We start from the raw sequence: 18629 nt of genomic DNA on the forward strand, positions 1-18629 counted from the left end.
GTGGCAGTGGGCTCAGCACCCCTCTCATCCCAGGCCGGCTCTGCTGGTGAGAGCGGCTCGGCATTACGAGGGGGCCGAGCAAATCCTGGTCCGGCAGGCGGTGATGTCCTCGTGCCAGTTTGTCACCGTGGGGCAGTCAGAGCTGCCACCCTTGGGGCACTGGGTGCAGGTGGCTTGTCCGGCCCGCCTGGACCTCTCCGGTGAGTGCATCCCCCCAGTCAGATGATCCGTGTCTCACCCCTGTGGTGCTGGGGAAAAAGGAGTCGGGGTGCCCTGAGGGGGCTGATGCTGAGCCTTGGCTCCAGGTGGCTGGAGTGACACCCCCCCCATCACCTACGAGCACGGGGGGGCCGTGGTGGACGTGGCGGTGCTGGTGGACGGGTGCCGGCCCATCGGTGCCCGGGTGCGCCGCATCCCCGCACCGGAGCTGCGCCTCGTCAGCCTCAGCGGGGCCCCACCGAGCCAGGCAGTGATGGAGCTGGTGTGCCAGGAGCTGGAGCACCTACAGGATTACTGCCAGCCACATGCACCAGGTGAGGTGTCCCCACCTGCACAGCCCAGCTCTGCACCTGCCATGGCCTCTTGGTGCCAGGGTTTTTGGGGACAATGGGATGAGGGAGCAGGTATCACAGCAGGCATCAGCTTTACCTCCTCTTGTTTTCAGGAGCCTTGCTCAAAGCTGCCTTCATCTGCACCCAGGTCGTGCAGTTCCCCTCACAGAAACCCTTGCGGGTCCAGCTGATGGAGAGTTTTGGGAGTGGCTTCGAAGTGCACACCTGGTCCAAGCTGCCCCACGGGTCTGGCCTGGGTAAGTCTGCAAGGAAAGGGCTGGGCAGTCCCTCCTGCACCAGAGAGTCGCCAGCACCAGGATGGGGCATCCCCCTTGCCACTCCCCACCCTTAGCACACACAGTGCCTCACTGCCCTGCCTGTGCTCCCTGCAGGCACCAGCAGCATCCTGGCAGGAGCGGTGATGGCATCGCTGTACCGGGCGGCTGGGAAGGCTGCCAGCACCGAGTCCCTCATCCACGCCGTGCTGCACCTGGAGCAGAGGCTCACGACAGGTAGTGGCCTGGGGGAGCAGCTGGCCCGGGGGAGCAGCTGGCCCAGGGGGTGGGTGTCCCAGTGGTGGCTGAGGACCCTCTGCCCTGCAGGTGGTGGTTGGCAGGACCAGGTTGGTGGGCTCGTCCCTGGCATCAAAATCGGAAGGTCGAAGGCCCAGTTGCCCCTCAGGGTGGAAGTGGAGCCGATCCCGGTGCCTGACGGTTTTACCCAGACCCTCAGTGATCACTTGCTGCTGGTGTACACGGGGAAGACTCGCCTGGCCCGCAACCTGCTCCAGGTAATGCCTGGGTGCCCCTGGGTGTCACAGGTCTGGCCTCTGCTCCCCCTGTGGCCTTTGGTGCCTGTCCCCTTCACTGGTGCAGAGCTTTGCCACCCCAGTGGGAGCTGACACCCAAGGCTGTGGGTGCAGCATTACGTCCCCAGGTGCTGCTGAAGCCAGGGGGATGGTGACAGGGACATTCTGGCCTCTTGCAGGATGTGGTGAGGAACTGGTATGCCAGGCTGCCCTCCATTGTGCAAAACACTGATGCGCTGGTGAGCAACGCTGAGGAGTGTGCCCAGGCCTTGAGGCAAGGTGTGAATCCCCTTTCCTGTGCCAAGCCAGCCCTTTTAACAGCTGAAGAAACACAAACTTCCTGGGGAGAGGCTGTGCAGTCCTGGAGGGGGCAAAGGCTGATGGGTGCAGGCTCTTGCAGCTGCAAAAGTCTCAAATCCTCCCCCAGGCACACCCTCACCAGGCAACACCCCAAAATTCAGGCTTGAATGAAGATTTTTGAGGAAGAGAGGGTTAGACATGCTGTATCTGGCTGATTTTCTGTGAGCCATTGGTGACAGGGCTGAGGGCCATTCTTGGCCTGTGCAGTGGGTTCACTTGGCTGCTGGGATGCTGTGGAGAGGAAGCCAGAGCATAAAAGCAAGCAAATCCTCCCCCTGTGGAGGATTAAAAATAAACAGCAACATGACAGGGCTGGGGTTGCCTGCTCGGCAGGCAGAGCTGGGAGGAACTGGGGAGAGGAGAAGGCAGAATTTAGCTTGTGCTGAGCAGGAGAGGCAGAGACAGGTTTGTGCCCTTCGGGCGAGAAGCAGAGACAAGTAATTTGCAATCTCCCCTTCCCTGCAGGTGACCTGCCGCTCATTGGCGAGTGTCTGGACCGCTACTGGCAGCAGAAGAAGGTCATGGCCCCTGGGTGTGAGCCGCTGGCCGTGGGGCACATGATGGACGCTCTCCGGCCCCACGTCCACGGGCAGTGCTTGGCCGGGGCCGGCGGCGGTGGCTTCCTTTACGTCCTAACCAAAGCCCCGCAGCAAAGAGAGGCTTTGCAGCAGATCCTCACTGGCACCGAGGTGAGGTGTGAGCTCCCGGGAGGTTCACTGTCACGGGCGGTTTGCAGGAGCTTTATGTAAGAGAGCACGAGGAGCATCTCGCCCTACCGCGCGTGGGATGTGATGGCTGGTTGTCCCAGTGCCCTCCCTGGGACCTTGGAGGTGAGAACAGGTCCCTTGCTGGCTCCTGCCCCAACCAGTGACTCTTTATTTTTCTAGGGGCTGGGCAACTTCAGCATCCACAGCATCGAGGTGGACACGGGCGGTTTCTCCGTGGAGGTTGTGGGATGTGATACGAAGGATGGTGCTCGCCCTGGAGAGGACAGGGCTGTGTGAAGGCCTTCAGCCCTGGCCAGTTCCTGGCAGATACACAGGAAATCCTCACTGCTTTAAGGGCAGCTCCAGCAGGTGCCTTAGGTCTTGATATGGCCTTTTTGTGCTGCTGCTTGCCCCAAAAGCCACAGAGGCTGGAAAAGTTGTGATGAGCTGGGCAGGCACAATTCTCCCTGGAGGATGGCCTTGCTGGAAGGACAGTTTGCAAGGGCCTCCAGCCTGATTTTGCAGTTTCACTCCAGTTTTTACAGTTCTCCAAAGGGAAAAGACTAGCATTTGTGATGCTGCCTCTGGCAGGAACCTTCCTGCTCTTCCAGCAGCAGGGACCCACACTGCCTGTTCAGCACACAATGCTCCTGCACCAAGGATGCACCTGGATGTGGAATCAAGACCCTCTCCTGTCCTGAGGGACTATTTCAGTGTTGATATAGTGAATAATGAAAGCAAGCTACTAATTCCTGCAGTCAGTCTGAATAAAAGAGCTTGTTCCCAGCAGGTGTTTGTGCCCCTCTGTCCCTGGCAGGGCTGCTCCCAGGGAGAGCAAGAGCCCAGCAATGCATGGGCAAAGCTTTTCTAGGAGTGGGAATGGCAGAAACTGCATGCAGGGGCTGGTCATTGCCCTCCACAACCCTAGGTGATGGGAACAGCATCAGGCAGGACAGGAAGATCCTCTGGATACCCTGGCGAGGGTAGAAGAGGAGAAATGGAGCAGAGCTCTTGTCCAGCATCTCTCCAGGCCCATGGATGCACACACCACCTGAGACTGCAGCTCAGCCAGGTGAGGTTTATTTACAGAGTAGCTGTACAGGGCACAGCAAGCCAGCAGGGACACAGCCCTGCTTCCCACAGAGGCTTTCTAGTGATTTTTCAAGTACCTTCCCAAGGAAATCACTCCTTTTCCCTTCAGCAGAACAGTCCGCACCACCACCAGGAGAGAACCAGGGCTCAGGATTTGTGACTCCAGTAGCTGACCCTTGAACTGGGGGCACAGAGGGCACGTGACTGCAGCAGCTGCACAGGCAGAGCTCTGCAGACCCATCTTTGGGCCACAGCAGCCCCCAGGTGTCCAGCCCTGTGGCCTCCCACAGGGAGCAGAGTGCAGGGAATCAGGAGCTGGCACTAGCCTGTGTTCTGAGAAAGATTCCTCTGCTGCCTTGCTTCTGCTCCCACAAAGGGGTGTCAGCTCTTCTTGCCAGGCCCAGGAAAGCCCTTTGCTCCAAGGAATGTCAGTGGAAGGGCAGATATCACCCCACCCCCATGCTGTGTAGCAGCCAGCCATGGCAGGGCCCAGGCAGGCCTCGGGGCTGCAGGTCTCCTGCCGTTCCCTCGAGTGTGGTGCTGGCACAAGCACCGACCGACTACAGGCGCAGCCGCTTGATGTCCTCGCTGCGGAAGTCGATGCGCAGAGCCAGGACCTGCCGCACCTCGGCCGGCGTCAGGCGCCAGGTCAGCGGGCCCGAGTTCGGGCCCCAGTAATCCAGGATCTCTGTCACCTGGAAAAAGAAGGGACCTGTAGGAGACGACTCAGCACAGACCACCCGCACAGGTGAGTTCAAACTCTGCCACTAACCCCGCAGGTGAGCACCCATCAGGCACGGGGCAACTTCTCCAGCTTCCCCACGCCCTGGAGGTGTGACGACACCTGGATGAGCTCAGTAAAGCCACGTGGAGTCCAGCTGGGGCTCCCACAATCCCCCAGTAAAAGCAGACCAAGTGCAGCTCACCCTTTCCAGGTTGAGGATGGTGGCCATCTGGGAAAGACGGGCGAACTTGTCGCGGATAGTCCAGGTGGTGACTGTGGTGAGATAGGCTATGAGAGACCTCAGCTCCTTGTCGAACTGCAGACCGCCGAGCTGTGGGCACGAGGGAGCTCTGTTACCTCTCCAAGCAGGCCCAGGGGTTGTGCCAAAGATACAGTTAAAAGTCATAGAGTAGCAGGGGGAGGTCTCTGAGCAGGAGGGTTCCAGTTAGACCATTTACTGCAGCTTAAAATGGCTTATGCTTAGACCCACCATTAAAGCCACCCCCCCTTATTGGTGCCAGCTTTTCTCAGGCCTATCACATAACACACTTTCTCCTTGTGAGTGGTAATACAGGATGTCCCTGAGTTGGCCACTGGTGGTTGCAGAGCTTTTTTGCGGGTAACATTTGCCTCTGACCTGCCCCATCCCTTTACAAAGGGTTTGGAGTCAAACCAGGTTACAGGGTAGAGGGGGGTTTTGCTTACCCTGCTAAAAGTGGATTTGAGCAGCACTTTCTCCAGTTCAATGGCTATGAGACTGGTTGTAAGACCAGTGAGGGTATCGTAAATCACTGGAGACAGTCCAGCCTGGAAGCAGAAACCTGTGTCACTCTTGTCAAGAAAAACTGAGCAGAGGTCCCCAAACCCCAAGCCTAGGAGAGCTTTCAAATAATGACCCATCACTTGCAGGCTTGTCAAGTGGAGAGCGCCACAGAAGTGATCCAGGCACGTGGGGGCTGCGAGCAGGCTTTGAGAATTGCAGGAGAAGGGGGTGACTGGACCCCTAAAAGCCCTGCAAGGCACTGGAGGACATCTCTGCCTGCCATTCCCCTGAGCAGGGGAGAAGCTGGGAGATGCCACGTGGAAGTCTGGCTAAAACCTGGCAGGCTGCCATCTCCCTCCCTTCCTCTCACCTTGAACTCTGTCATCTGCTGTTCCAGATTGACGATGAACTGCTGGACCCAGGGGTCGTTGGCCTCGTAGTCGCTGAACTCCTCCTGATAGTGAAATGCAAAAGGTTGTTTATGTGGCCTGAAGTGAATTGCAGCCAACAGCCCAGAGGACAGGAAGGGTTGCTCCTCCTGGAGCAGCTCTGCACCCTTTCCGTTTTCTCAAGCTCCTCTCTAGCCAAATGTCCCTTTCCAGGCTCAGCTGCAGAGGAAGATCTGGGTATTTTACTGTTGCTCTGTGCCAAGGAAACAGCAGGTAACTGAGGAGAATGAATGCATTGCTCTGACTGTGCTGCTGAGCAGAGGATGAAGAATGCCCAGGTACAGCTGGAAGCAGAGAACACTGAGCCTTACCTCCTCGATGTTGTGGGAGACAGAGAGGAACAGGTTGATCCAGGGCTTCACCTGGGGCTTGATGGCTGTGCTGTTCAGCTCACTGAGACCTTCCTGAGGGGGACAGCAAGAGGAGAGGACAATGAGGCACAAAACCTTTACAGCTAGGATGTGTTGATGCTTCCATCCTCACTGCAAGCTGGGGAAACCGACCCGCAGACTTGCACAGGAACCTGAACTCAGAAGTCCCAAATCCCCCACTTTTCCAGTGCTGGCAGGCTCTGAGGACACCACAACAAGAAGAGGAAGGATGTTGGCCCAGAAGCTGCTTTTGTGCTGACTTGCAGCCTGGTCTGAAGGGCTCTTGCTTCCCCCAGCCCATCCTGCACAGCTACAGAGGTTTCCTGGCAGGAGTGAGGCACACAGGAAAGGCCACAAACTCCAGCTTTTCCACTCAGCACCAGCCAGGTCAATGAGATTACACTCAGCTGATGCCTCCCACCTCCAGTGCAGCTTAGCTCAGTAGGAGAAGCTAAAAGGAGGATAAAAGCTGTACCCAGAGTGAGTTCCCTGCATTAATCATAACCCCAGCAACACGCCATCTCCCCTGAGCAGCAGGTTGTCAGCAAAGCCTCCTCTGTCCGTTGTGATGCTCAAGAGCTCTCAAAGGCCTCTCTTCTCAGACACCCCCCTTTGGCTCAGTAAGCTCACCCAGCATGAAACTATGCAGGTACTGATACTGCCCGGCATTTGATGGAAGTTTTTCACTAAAACTGGCATTTGTGAGCAGGCCCTGCTGGCAATTGCCCTTTTCCAAGGCAAATTCAATGTGTGTGTGATTCATACAGTGCAGGAATTTTCTGCTCAGACTCTTGATTGCTTTGCAGCCAGTTTTAACACTGCACTAGAGCTAGTCTGGAGAGTTTTACTCCCTACTGACAAGCTCTTTGGTTTTGATACAGACCACAAGCACCAAGAGGGTTTTCTGGCAATGCTGCTCTGAAGACATCTGGCTGCCCTGAACTGCAAAGCCAAATGAAAAATAGCCTGGCCTCTCTGTGAAGAACAAAGGCAAACCTGGCTGAAAATACTCTCTTTTTGCTTGGTTTCTTTCCACAGGAGGTACTAGGTCTTCCTGTGTCTCTCCCTGCCAGAGACCACTGTGAAATTTTAGGACAAGAGGCCCCAGGATGCCACAGGAGACTGGATTCAGCCAGACTCTATGCCGAGGAGTATTTTCATTTGGGAAAGGAGGAGAAACCTGAGAAAAGAGCAGCTCTTTTCTACCAACTGCTTGTCTTCAGCATTACTTAGTGAGGTTGTGGACAACTTGACAATGTGCTGTGCCACGAGGGAGAATGGAGGAGATGGAAATGCTATTAATATTTCTTCTCCTGAAAGTGCTGAACCAACTACAACTCCATACTGAGTGAAGACAAATGGAGCAACATTCCTTCTGGCTCTGCAGCTGCTTCCAGTGCTTTTCTGCAGTCACCAGCTGGTGCAGCTGTGCAAACGGGCTGGGGCTGCTCCCACGCCTCAAAGCTGACTGCACCCCTACCCAGCACTCCTGGGGTCAGGTCCTGGGCTGACCTGACTCCTGCTTGAGTTCTCCCTGAAGACACCAGCAGCCTGTGTTGGGGGCCAGCAGCAACTCCTCCAGGCACTCACCTGCAGCAGGTCACGGAATTTGTTGGAGACAGCAGCCATGTCCGACAGGCAGCTCTCAATCTTGGCCTGTGCCTGCTCACCCCCAAAGCCTTGGCTGAGCAGTTTGCTGCAATCACTCTGCAGGGAAGACATCCGTGAGCAAGTTGCAAATTAATAACCTGGGCAGTTCCTATCCCCTCGTGTTGCCGAGCTCTGGATGCCCACCAGCCCGTGGGCTAGGACAGCTCCTGCCCCTGCAAAGGCACAGGCAGCTGGATCCAGCTGGGGAGAGAGAGGGAGAGCAGGAAAGGAGGCCAGGGGCTGTCTAGCCCAGCACCAGAGAAGCACAGCCTCTCCATGATGTGCATTTTATTCCTGCACCAGGTTGGTCAGGCTGGAGGAAATGGTATTTCCGGCTGCTGCCATCAGCTGGAAGTTGCTCTGCCAGCTCAGTATTGCTTTCCTAAGGCTGGAGGGCAAAGGCTTCAGGAATTTGGGCATATCAAAGTCCAGATGGTTTACCTGACCCCCACCAAGGGAGGATATTACAAATCTGATTTAAGAAAAAAACCAGTGAAGAACACAGACCGCACCTCCAACGTCTTCTTTAGGGTCATGATGTTTTCACTGCAGACTTCCACGTTGTTTAAGGTCACCTGGGGAAAAAATCAAAACAAACCCAAGTAGAATCCATTGGAATTTCTCAGCACCTCAGCCTCAAATCCATATGTTTACTCCATGCCCTGCCAACAGCACAGGCTGAAATGTAAATATTTAAGGGACAGAGTTGCTACTGTGAGATCCGAGCATTGCAGGTTCACTGAGTTGCATGAAGCCAAACTACAGAACCTGCAGCTAGCACAGAGTTTGAGACAGTTTATGCCTTTTTCTCATCACTCTGCCCACGATGCTGCAGTGAAGCCTGACTTGTGGGTGACTGGTGGAAGCCATGGTGTACCCCCAGCTTAATGTGTCATGAAGAACAGAGCCAGAGTGGCTGAGGGCAATGGTTTATACACTGTGTCTGAAGCAGGAGGGGAGGCAGGAAAGCACAGGTAATTATGCAGGAATCAGCAGCCCTCCTGCCAGGTAAGTGTCTGTTCTCCCCTGAACAGACTGTTCTCTACCTGCTGAAGCTGAACTAAACATCAGTATAAGGCTGGGCTTTGTGCAGACAGGGAAATGAGGCAAGGTGACAGATGAATGAGGAAATTCAGTGGGAGAACTGACATTCTGAGCCCTTTGCTTCAAGAAATGCAGACACCTGTAACCAAGAATTCAATGAAATGGAAGAGTTCAGTCCCTCCTGCTCCTTTTGTTGCCTTCTCTCTTTGTACACTGAAAGTTCCAAGGAATCTCTTCAGTGCTGGCTGTTCACAGCAACTTACAGAGAAGGAGATGAGCCAAGGTGAGCCAGCCCCTCTCCAGTGCTCTCAGTCCCTGCCCACAGGTCTGCTCAAACCCTGAGAGGGCAGAGCCAGAGATGTTCTCCCAGTGAGGTCTTTTCCACAAGGCAAGGTCTATACAGCATCCCACCATGGGGAAGGATGTGTTATGCTGCAGAAGACAGAGACGCTCTCTGAGGGGTCTCTAATGCTCCCTGCCACGTTCTGGCCTGCTCAAGCACACAGGGAGCTGCAGTACTGCTGTTAGAAGGCAACAGGAGGATCATGCAGGCCCGGCAGAGCAAACAACCCTGCTCTAATGGAAACTCTCCAACATGCTAAGTCAAAGTGCAGGAGCCCTGAGCTTGGGCCAGGAAACCTTTTTATCTGGAGGAAGGTGTGGATGAGATGCTCCCCCACCACCTTTGTGCAGAGCCTGTGAAGAACAGGATTGATGGACACCTCTGAAGAGCTCAGACTCTTCCCCAGCCCAGAAGGAACCATTACTGCAGCAGCCCAAGAGACACTCATGGTATCACACTTGTGACTTGGTGTGGAAGCCCTACAAACATGAGGTGAGGTAGAAGCATCTACCAACATCCAAAGTCAGGCCACCCACCATACCTGAACAGGTTTTCAGATTCTCTGGACACCATAGTCACACCAGTGCTGTTCCCAAGAGCTCCCCATTGCCTTTCCCCCCACCCCAACTCATTCCACACCAGAACAGCCACCAAACCCACCAGAAAGGACTGCTTGGCCTCGTCGGTGCTTTCAATGCCTTTGGTGTCGAACTTGCCCTGCTGGAGGCTGCTGTGCATGATGTTCACAGCACTGGTCACCCCTCTCTGGAAGTCCTGGAAGGTCGTGGCTGGAAAGCCCTGCTTCAGCTTGTTGTACAGAACCTCCCTATGGGCAAGCAGAACATACCAGGGCTTAGAGCAAATAACTGCAGGCGACAACAGAACTGTGCTCTGTGACAGGGGACAGTGTTCTGTCTGAGCTGGGACCTGGACAAGGTAAGTGGGACTTCATGGGGACAAAAGAGGGCTGGCAAGTATCTCCTGCCAGCATCTAAAGGCAGAAAGAAAAACGTAACCACCCAGATTCTGAGCTTTCTCAAATATCCTGCCTGCAGATGCTTGCAGTCTTCAGTCAGTTCCCCACTCCCATGTTGGGATGAAAAACAGCAGGACAATTTCTGCAGGCTCACCCGAAGTTTGAGTCACTAAGGAACCCAGAGAACACTAGGGGTGGTCATGTACCATCAAGCAGAGTAGCACCCCAATGCTATGTGGTGACTTGGTCTCCTAGGGATTTTGGGCCATGAGATTCCTTTTTCTGTTTGTCCTACAGGTGATCACCACTAGTGTGAGAAAAGATGCCCAGCTCCAGCTTCCCACAGCCCACCTGCCACTGCTTCCTGCAAGCATGACAAATCAGAGGTTCAAAGGTGAAGAACACAAGGAACACCACCTGACAGCAAACACTGTTTGAAGAACGTGAGGTGCAGGCACGTTACAACAAACCTGGTGTACTGGCATTACCTGAAGTCAGACTCCAGCTCAGTGGTGGAGTGGTTGATCATGGCACAGAGACAGTCTATGCTGGAGCTGGACAGAGCACGCCCAATGCACTTCTTCACTATATAAAACACGTCATCCACCATGCTGGAGGTGAGCTGGCCCTTCTCATAGCTGTCCATGGCAACAGCCTGCAAAGAAAGCTGTCTCAGAGCCCCGAGCCCAGTGAGTGATGGTGCCCTCTCAGAGCAGTGCTGTGAGACCAAACTTGGTCTGCCCCCTTCACCCTGAGTGGGACTGTACCCTGTGTGGGCTGGCACTCAGTTTTCAGGAGCCCACAGACCTGGAAGATCTGTCTCAGGAAGATACCCACGGGTATGTCTGGAGCCAAAGTTCAGAACCAAACACTTGCTTTTCAAGGCCAAGGGAAACAAAAGGCCTTCCCAACAACTGCAGACCTGCCATGTACTTGCATCCCTCCCGTGGGATGCTCAGCAGAGGACTGGGGAGCACACACAGAGAACCATCGGAGAGTTTCTCAGCACAGTCAGAGCCCTACCTTGTTGACAGTCTCCCTCATGAAGTATTCCTCCATGGTGATGTAGTAGCCAATGAGCTCTTGCATGGTGCAGCTCAGCAGACAGTTGTTGAGGAGCTTGTCCAGATATTTTTGATGCTCTACAGAAGAGAGAACCATCAGCAGGGACCAAATGGCAGAAAGCAGTTCCACCAAGTCCCCTTGCTACCTCTCTGATGGACACCCAAGGGACACACACCTGCCAAGCCCAACTTGGAAGAAATCACAGGCCTCAACTGTGGAGCTGAAATTGCTGAGCTGAATTTTGCAGGTGACAAAAATGATTTCCAGAGCTCCACAGAGTACCAAAACCCCGAGCCTGTTTTCCCTGTGGCCTCCATCTTTAGGATTTGTGCCTGCAGTGACCAAATGTCCCTCCCTCTCTTGTTTGTTATACTCTACAGTCATTCCTAATGCTGGTTTCTCCGTTAGAGGGAACAACCAGTGCTGAAAACAGGTTTGGAGAGGTCAAGCTACACAGTCCTCTTCCACAGCGTGCTCCCAAAGCATCTTTGCAGATCCTGTGTCACTCTGCTCTGCCACTGCCTCAGAGATATCTCCATTTCTGGCTCCGATGAACAGAGAGCCTGCAAGTCCTGGTGTTCAAGGTGTTACCTTGCTTTACTTCCTCTGAGGCTGTGGCATCTCCCACCTCAAAATCAGCTACTATTCGTCTCTTGATGAACCTCAAGTAGAGCTCACTGCGGGCGTTCATCAGGGTGACTTCTGTTAAAATGGGGTCAAGCTCCCTGGAAGGAACAGAGCAAGAACCAAGGTAGCAACACTACAAAAGGAGAGGCACTAATTTAATTCAGTCAGGTAGTGTGTTTTCTGTTCTCTCATTGCAAGACCAATACTGCCCCTTTCCATCTGTGCCTTTGAGTGGCAGAGCTCAGCAGAATAATTGTGCAAAGAATGCACACACAATCAAAATGTCCCCCAAAAAATCATTTCCAAAGGGGGATCTCTACAATGCTGCTTTCTTCTCTGCTCCAAGAGTTAGCAACGCTCCCCCTCCTTTTTCCTCATAGCTGTGAGGACATCCACATTAAAATCACAGTGGTAAGGACTGCAAGACTCTAAGCAACCTGCTACAACTTCAAAATGAGCCCTGCTTTGAGTGGGAGGTTGGACTAGAGACCTTCCTCAGTCCCTTCCTACCTCAGTTTTGCTACAATTCTGCGAGCCCCAAGCAGCCAGTGCTAGAAATACTTGGTCCCTGCCATCTCCTCATGTGTGCTTTTGTGCACAGATCCATGTGTTTCTCTGAACATGATGAAGAATCTGATTAAGCTCAACAGCTCAGGAAATGTGAGACCAAAAAAGCATGTGACAATGTGCAGAATGCTGTGGTCACATCAGACATGACCATGAAAAAAAAGAAAGACTGTCACATCAGCAGCTTTTTCATCAGTGTGCACAAAAGAATTTTACAAATCCTGCTCAAAGCCTCACAGCCCAACTGTGGGACAAGGAAACATTATCTTTATTTTAGAGATGAAAAAGCAAAAGGTCAGAAAACCTGGGATGGTTACTCAGAGCAAACAGTAAGTACATCTTTATATTACCACTGAAACAATTAGTTATGCAGGCTCACAGACAGATCTTGTTTGAGGAACCTAAGTCTCCTTTCAAGGCATGTTTATAAGTCAGGCAGTGCCAGAAGGGCTGGATGCACTTTCAAATGGCTTTCCTTAAGGGTTATGTAAATATTTAAGATAAGAAAAGTAGGGAAATTGAAAGCATTGTGGTTCATCAGCAAGAAACCCATGTTTCAGAGCTGCTGCAGCAGCAGCAGTACAGGTTAAATAAAACCCAGATTTATTCCTGATTCTGTCACAAATTATCTGCCCAGGGAGCTGCTCCATTTTGTGGGTTTCAGGGACTGTACTGTGGCCATCAAAGAGCAGTGGGCACAGGCAACTAAAGTCTCAGTCCTTCATGTGCAGTGATACTGCCAGCCCTCCAGCAGTGCTGAGACTTAAAAGTAATGACTAAGCAAAATAAAGCCCCAAGTCAGAAGCTGTCTTTATGAAAGGGCAGAGAAGGGCACCTAACAATTGGATTTTATGTGTTAGTAGCCACAAAACCTCTGGAAGACTGGGAGTTATCTAAATGCTAAGTAGTGTTAATAACAGCTCAAGAGTGAAAGGTTAGAGCGCATAAAGACTTCTTTGTACCTTGGTTCAATCTTCTCTGCAGAAGAACTTCTCATCATGCTATTCTGGACTTGCTGGAACTGCAATCACAAAAAAAAAAGGGAGAGTCACCAGTCTTTGCTGATGACTTGGAGTTACCAGCTGCTCTTCGTGCTGTAGCCCAAGGAAGTGCTTACTCACTGGGGGTGATAGGAATGCTTTGCAGGAAGCACTGCCAGAGAAGGGAACTGCATCAGTTCACCTCCTCCTCCAAGGAAGAGCTCTCCTGCCAGGGAGGACAATGGGAGGGGACTCCAGCAGAGGCACCAAGGTATGTGACCATGAGGCAGCTATGGCAGTCCTGCATCTAAGCAGGAACAAGCCAGTGGGGAAGGTGTGCTGAAAGCACCCTACAGACCTGCACAGCAAAGAATCCTGTGCCCAGGGTGCCTTTACCACGCTCCCAATGAGTCCTTCTCTGCAGCAGAAGGAACAGCTACAGGCTGAACCCCTTTAGCCATCATCATAAATATGGAGTAAAGCAAGGTTTCTTTTAATACACAAGGTCAAACTTTGCTGCCTCTGTGACAGTGGGAGCCCCACGGAGCTGGATAGAGGCTGCAGTTGGCTGCACCAGCCAGTGTCACGCTGCTCTTACCTGCCTGTGATAGTCCCTCTCCTTTATGAACTTGTCCACCACCTTCTCCACTTGCCGGTCACATTCCACTTGCAGGTGCTTGATGAGGGTGTAGAGCCTCCCTGGCCCATAGTAGGTCTCCACGATGGGCTGATGGGTCTCCACAATGCGAGCAATTCCTGTGGGGAGAGGGGAAGCAAAAGAGACTCTACCGGGAGTTCCCAGAGCACAGCAGAGCTACCCAGGTCCACAGACCGGACCATCCTCTCCACTGTTTACTGTAATCACTGCAGTGCAAGTCTCCTGGAGTAGAAGCCAATTCTCTCTCCCCAAAGAGAGCTCCTGCTATGCCATGTGTGCCAGCTGCCCTCCCAGCAAACAAGGTACAAAGCTTCCCCAGGAGAAAGCCACACAAGCTAAACCTGACAGGGGGCATGACTGCCACCCAAACACAGTGTGAGCTCTCAGCACCCACCAAGTTACAGGAGAGCAGTGCTGGGAAAGATCAGCCTAGGGATAGCTCTTGGGCACACAGAGAGCAAGCATTAGTAAAGGCAAGAACTCCGTGGAGGAAAAGCTCATCTCCAAGGAGGTCTCTCTACAATATTGCTTTCTTCTCACAAACTCTCTACTCCAGGACTTAGCAACACTCCCCCTCTTTTAATGCTACTGCCAAGAAAGCTCTAAGGGTGCCAGGCTAGGAGAGAGACTTGGCAGTGGTGCAGCCTGGAATTAGAGCAGACTTCATAGAGAAGATGGTTAATAGTCACAGAATCTCAATTACTGTCTTTGGCTACATTCCCACAGAGCATTCATATTTCCCTTCTCTCCCTGCTTTCAAGCTCCCATGCTGCTTCTTGAACAGCCAGGCCTGGAGGCACCAACAGCTGCTCAGCCTTAAGGGATCTGATTTGTTTGTCTGGAGAGCTGGAAGTCTGAAGAAACCTCCTGGGAATACCCATACGTTTTGAGGATGCAGAGAATGGGAAGAGTCTGACTCCTGGAGGAACCCAACGAATCCTTTGCAAATCCACTTCGTGCCTGTGCAAGCTGTAGGTAGGAAAACTTGCTTATTGTGATGCCCTCTCCTGGCTGGAATAAATTCTGCTGGTGTTGTCCCTGTCCCTCGAGTGTGACACGTCTGCAGCTCAATGGGGAATGAGGCATTTTGTGAGCCAAAATTAAAAACATTTAAATTCATGGACAATCTCATCAGGGACTATTTTTAATCCATCAGGAAAGAGGGAAGGAAGATTACCTTCGAAGAGGAGTGTCAGGGTGTCTGCAAAGATGACAGCAGCTCGACGGTCACTCATGTCTGTCCCCATCACCAGCTGCAGGTTCTCTTCTGCTTTGCTGGCCACCTGCATGACAACAGGACCAGTCAGCTGAACACCCAAAGGTTTACTTCATCCCCAGGGTGGTCCCCTGTCCTTGCCCTATCCAGCTTTCACTGGCCTTCCCATTGCAAGAGCTATTGCTGTTGTTCCTCCTTTGAACAGGGATCCTTTCCTCTTTTGTGGAAAACTCAAGGGTTGAGAAAAGACAGAAACTTGTTCTTCTCTTTCCAGGCTCATTGTATGAACTTTAAGCAAGTGCAGAGAGCAAGACACAGAAGGAGAAGCCAAACAGCCCCGAGGATCTGTACTCAGACACCAGAAAGCCCATTCCAGGACACAAAATGCAGGGAGAGAGATGAACTGAGGCCAGTGCTGGTTTCTAAGATTAACAAGCCCCAGCCAAAACCTCTTTCCACAACATCCATTGACAGAGACTGAGTTTTGCTTTCCCCTGGATGACCAGACAGGCCACACCAGTTTCACAGACCCTGTTACCTGCTTGCAGAGGTACTCAGAGAACTTGCTCAGCCCCTCTTCGTGTAAGCCCAGCAGGGGAAAGATCTTGAAGAACCGTTCCACCTGGGGCAGGTCTCCCTGCTTCATGGCTGTGTCAAACTTCTCTGTGACAATTGTCTTCAGGCGCTGCTCTGCCTCCTGCAGGAGCTTCAGGTTGGCATCAATTATGCCTCCTGGACAAAAGGACAGAAAAGAAAGGGAAAAGTGACAGCACAATGTTAGTGCTGTATCCAGAGCTACTTTTTTCCCCAGGAGAGAGACCAACACTGTGCAGCTCTAGGGTGAGAAGGTAGAAGACACGCTGGAATTTCTCTATAGGCAAAGAAAGACAGGTAGGTGTGTGATGTACACACAGCTAATGTTGTGGTTTTCCATGGAAGATGAGAACACATCCACCAGGACGTTTCTTCTAAGGATCTGGCAAATTACTCCTTGATTTCCAGTTGGTCTGCTTGGTAGCCCACCGTAACACTGCAACAGTTCTCCCTGACAGGGCCTTCTCTCTTACTTCTTTTGACCTGAACATTTTGTCCTTTGCTTAGTTAGCACCTGAAATACTATTAAAGCTGTGTGCCAGGAACTCCTCTTTCAGTTGATGTTAATTCCAACTTAACAACACTTCGCCTCAAAGTCAGTCTATAACATACAAAGAACTTTGGCCAGAACTAGATCTTCTGCTTTGTCTATTGGGCTATCTGCCATGGGAAATGATGCAGTCTCTAGTTATGTGCTACTGGAAGGGTGACTTATCAGCTTCACCTCATGAGCAGAGCTCACCTTCCTTGCCCTGACGACTGAGCTCAATCACTGACTTGTCCAGAGACAGATAGCGATGGATATGAGCTGCTGCTTGTTCATAGTCTTCATTCCTCAGGGCTGTTTGAACCCCATCCATGCAGAACTTCAGGTCAAGGATGTCATCAGCTCTCTGAATGGCCTGATAGAGGCGGTTCTGCAAGAAAGGCACCCAGTAAAGCTTCCTGCTGTGGGACAGACCAGGGAGAGGGAAGTGTGAGGAGAAGACAGTGGGGGGGGAAAAAAGAAAGAGACTGAAGCATACTTCTCTACACAATAAACAACTACGTAAGCAGAAACCCCACACTACTTAAAAAGTCATAAAACCAACGGCTCTGCAAGAGGAACAGCATTTGTCAAAACTGAGGCTGAGCTCAGCTCTGCTACAACAAACAGGCACAGGCCAGAGAGACAACCACAGGTTGTCTGGTTTGATTTGTGCTGAGTGCTGGGATCGACACCTCTCAGCCTGCCTCTGGACAAGGAAGAGAACAGCCCAGATTCCTGAGCAGGTTGGGTGACAACGACCATCTCCACTGTCCTCAGTGCTTGACAAGGGTGTCAGTGAAGGCTGCCCTCACCTTATCCAGGATATTGAACCAGGAGCTGCATGGACAGAAGGGGATGCTGGGGCAGCATCCCTGGAAGTGTTCCAGGCCAGGTTGGACGGGGCTCTGAGCAACCTGGTCTAGTGAAAGGTGTCACTGCCCATGGCAGGGGTGGTTGGAACATGATGGGCTTTAAGGTGCCTTCCAACCCAAACCATTCTGGGATTCTAGGATATTTACTGTTATACCGTAAAATATCCAGGAGCCCAGAAAGATCCTGCTAAATAAAGAACAAAGCAGTTTCCTGCCCAGCAGAGAAAAGAGCACATCTCTGTTGTGCTGTGAGCACACAGAACACCGTTTGGTGGTGCCCAGTCCAACCCCCTCCACCCAGTTACCTTGGCAAGGTCGAGCTGTCGGACTTTGCTGCTGACATTCTCAGCCAGGTTACAGGTGAAGGTGATCATTCCTGCCAACTGCTGGGCATCCCCCTCGATCAGCTGCAGATTAGGGCTGGGAACACAAGGGAACTGAACATGAGGTGCAGGCACTGAGCAGTCGGATGGCGTGCGACAGCGGGACGGTTATTCCTGCAGACACCACTGTTCCTGGCACAACACTCCCTCCCATTCCACGCCTTTCCCCCAGGGGCAAAGCAGCAGAATGGGACAGACTGATTGCTCTGGAAGGGGCTGCACAGATTGATTGTGTCTTGCTATCAGACAGGGCATGGATGAGCCACTGGGGCTTTATGGCAGTCTCCACTTCTGAAGGGAAAGATGAAGGCTGTAAAATTGTGCTCTGAGCTTCTACCAGGCACGAGGCCACTGAGGATGACTTTCCACATGGATGACTTTCCAGACTGCCTGCACAAGCTCACCACGAAGAGGCAGTAATACTTCATCACCTGACACAAGACATCTGATCCAAGCACTGATGCTGAAAACTGGTAATCTCTGGGGTGAGACCTTCAAAACCCACCCAGCCTACACCAAAACAGGTCAGTCTGTGTGACAGCACAGCAGTCCCCTCTGTCAGTGCTGCTGAGAAGACTAGGGCCCTGGGGATGAGGATTCAACTGCTGTTCCCTGCCACAAACTGATTTAAAGCCTGATGTTTCCTGAGAATGTTCCTCTACAACGCTGAAAGGAATGTTCAGGTCGTGCAGTGAGGAGAAGGAAGGGGAGAGAGTGGGGAGCACTAACCCCATGCGCTGAAGAGCAACCATCTTGTTCCCTATAGTGCTTTGCTGCTCCAGAAGGGCATCCAGCTCTTCCTGCACAACTTTCTGGAAAAAAAAGGACAAAGAAATCCTTGTGTGACTTCCTCTCTGCCCAGGCCAGCAATTTATCACAGATCCTATGTCCAAGTCAAGGACACGGAGCTAGAAAGGCATTAGTGCTTCCCAGAACTCATGTGACAAATAAATCCTTTCTGATCTCTCATTTTAATACCATAAATCTTTATATTTTTGCCATTTAAAATATCGGTTATGGGAACCTCATCACACAATGTTTAAGCCAGATAACCGACAATCTCCTCCCCTGGCCGAGTTTTCAATGCACGAAGCCTCGGAATCTCCAGGCTACTCGCGATCCAGGGACACCAGACCCGCGGAGGCGACACCGTCCGCCCACCGGGCCCCGGGGACGACCGAGTGCGTATTAAACACCTCTGGAAAGGATCCAGAAAACTAAGGGAGCCGTGAAGCGAGGCACTCGCTCTCCCTGTCACCGCGGTGGCGGGACGGAGCGGGCTGCAGCAGCGAACACCTCC

General features: G+C 52.5%; 2 protein-coding genes across 2 annotated transcripts in view; one reads left to right on the top strand and one right to left on the bottom strand.

The window, feature by feature from the left end:
• FCSK (fucose kinase) overlaps nucleotides 1–3204 on the top strand; it is a 10723-nt gene extending 7519 nt beyond the window's left edge. The window contains exons 11-18 of the mRNA XM_029965487.1: nucleotides 8–200; nucleotides 306–533; nucleotides 665–808; nucleotides 944–1063; nucleotides 1154–1341; nucleotides 1539–1638; nucleotides 2185–2408; nucleotides 2607–3204. Of these exons, the coding sequence (XP_029821347.1) occupies nucleotides 8–200; nucleotides 306–533; nucleotides 665–808; nucleotides 944–1063; nucleotides 1154–1341; nucleotides 1539–1638; nucleotides 2185–2408; nucleotides 2607–2723 (1314 nt within the window). The 3' untranslated portion in view covers nucleotides 2724–3204. The remainder of the gene's footprint in view (nucleotides 1–7; nucleotides 201–305; nucleotides 534–664; nucleotides 809–943; nucleotides 1064–1153; nucleotides 1342–1538; nucleotides 1639–2184; nucleotides 2409–2606) is intronic.
• Nucleotides 3205–3465: 261 nt separating this feature from the next.
• Nucleotides 3466–18137, bottom strand: COG4 (component of oligomeric golgi complex 4). Its single transcript, XM_018082725.2, has 18 exons — nucleotides 18059–18137; nucleotides 17252–17366; nucleotides 16288–16462; nucleotides 15490–15683; nucleotides 14913–15018; nucleotides 13676–13833; nucleotides 13060–13118; nucleotides 11495–11628; nucleotides 10862–10980; nucleotides 10327–10493; nucleotides 9523–9688; nucleotides 7988–8050; nucleotides 7416–7532; nucleotides 5766–5858; nucleotides 5376–5459; nucleotides 4948–5049; nucleotides 4445–4573; nucleotides 3466–4213 (listed from the first exon to the last, which is right to left on the bottom strand). The coding sequence occupies exons 1-18, from the start codon at nucleotides 18079–18081 to the stop codon at nucleotides 4079–4081; spliced, it is 2139 nt and encodes a 712-aa protein (XP_017938214.1). The 5' UTR covers nucleotides 18082–18137; the 3' UTR covers nucleotides 3466–4078.
• Between the last annotated feature and the right edge of the window lie 492 nt (nucleotides 18138–18629).

This window comes from Manacus vitellinus, unplaced genomic scaffold (genome assembly GCF_001715985.3).
Source record: "Manacus vitellinus isolate BGI_N305 unplaced genomic scaffold, ASM171598v3 scaffold_10_pilon, whole genome shotgun sequence".
Classification (NCBI taxonomy): domain Eukaryota; kingdom Metazoa; phylum Chordata; class Aves; order Passeriformes; family Pipridae; genus Manacus; species Manacus vitellinus.

Bases quoted from the DNA above. Each gene is read 5' to 3' on its own strand.
- COG4 (XM_018082725.2), bottom strand. From the start codon at position 18,081: ATGGTTGCTCTTCAGCGCATGGG. The intron at 15,684-16,287 runs GTGAGCTCTGCT...CCTTTTGTCCAG, and splicing joins CAGTCGTCAGGGCAAGGAAG to GAGGCATAATTGATGCCAAC. The intron at 5,050-5,375 runs GTGAGAGGAAGG...TTCTGCTTCCAG, and splicing joins AGCAGATGACAGAGTTCAAG to GCTGGACTGTCTCCAGTGAT.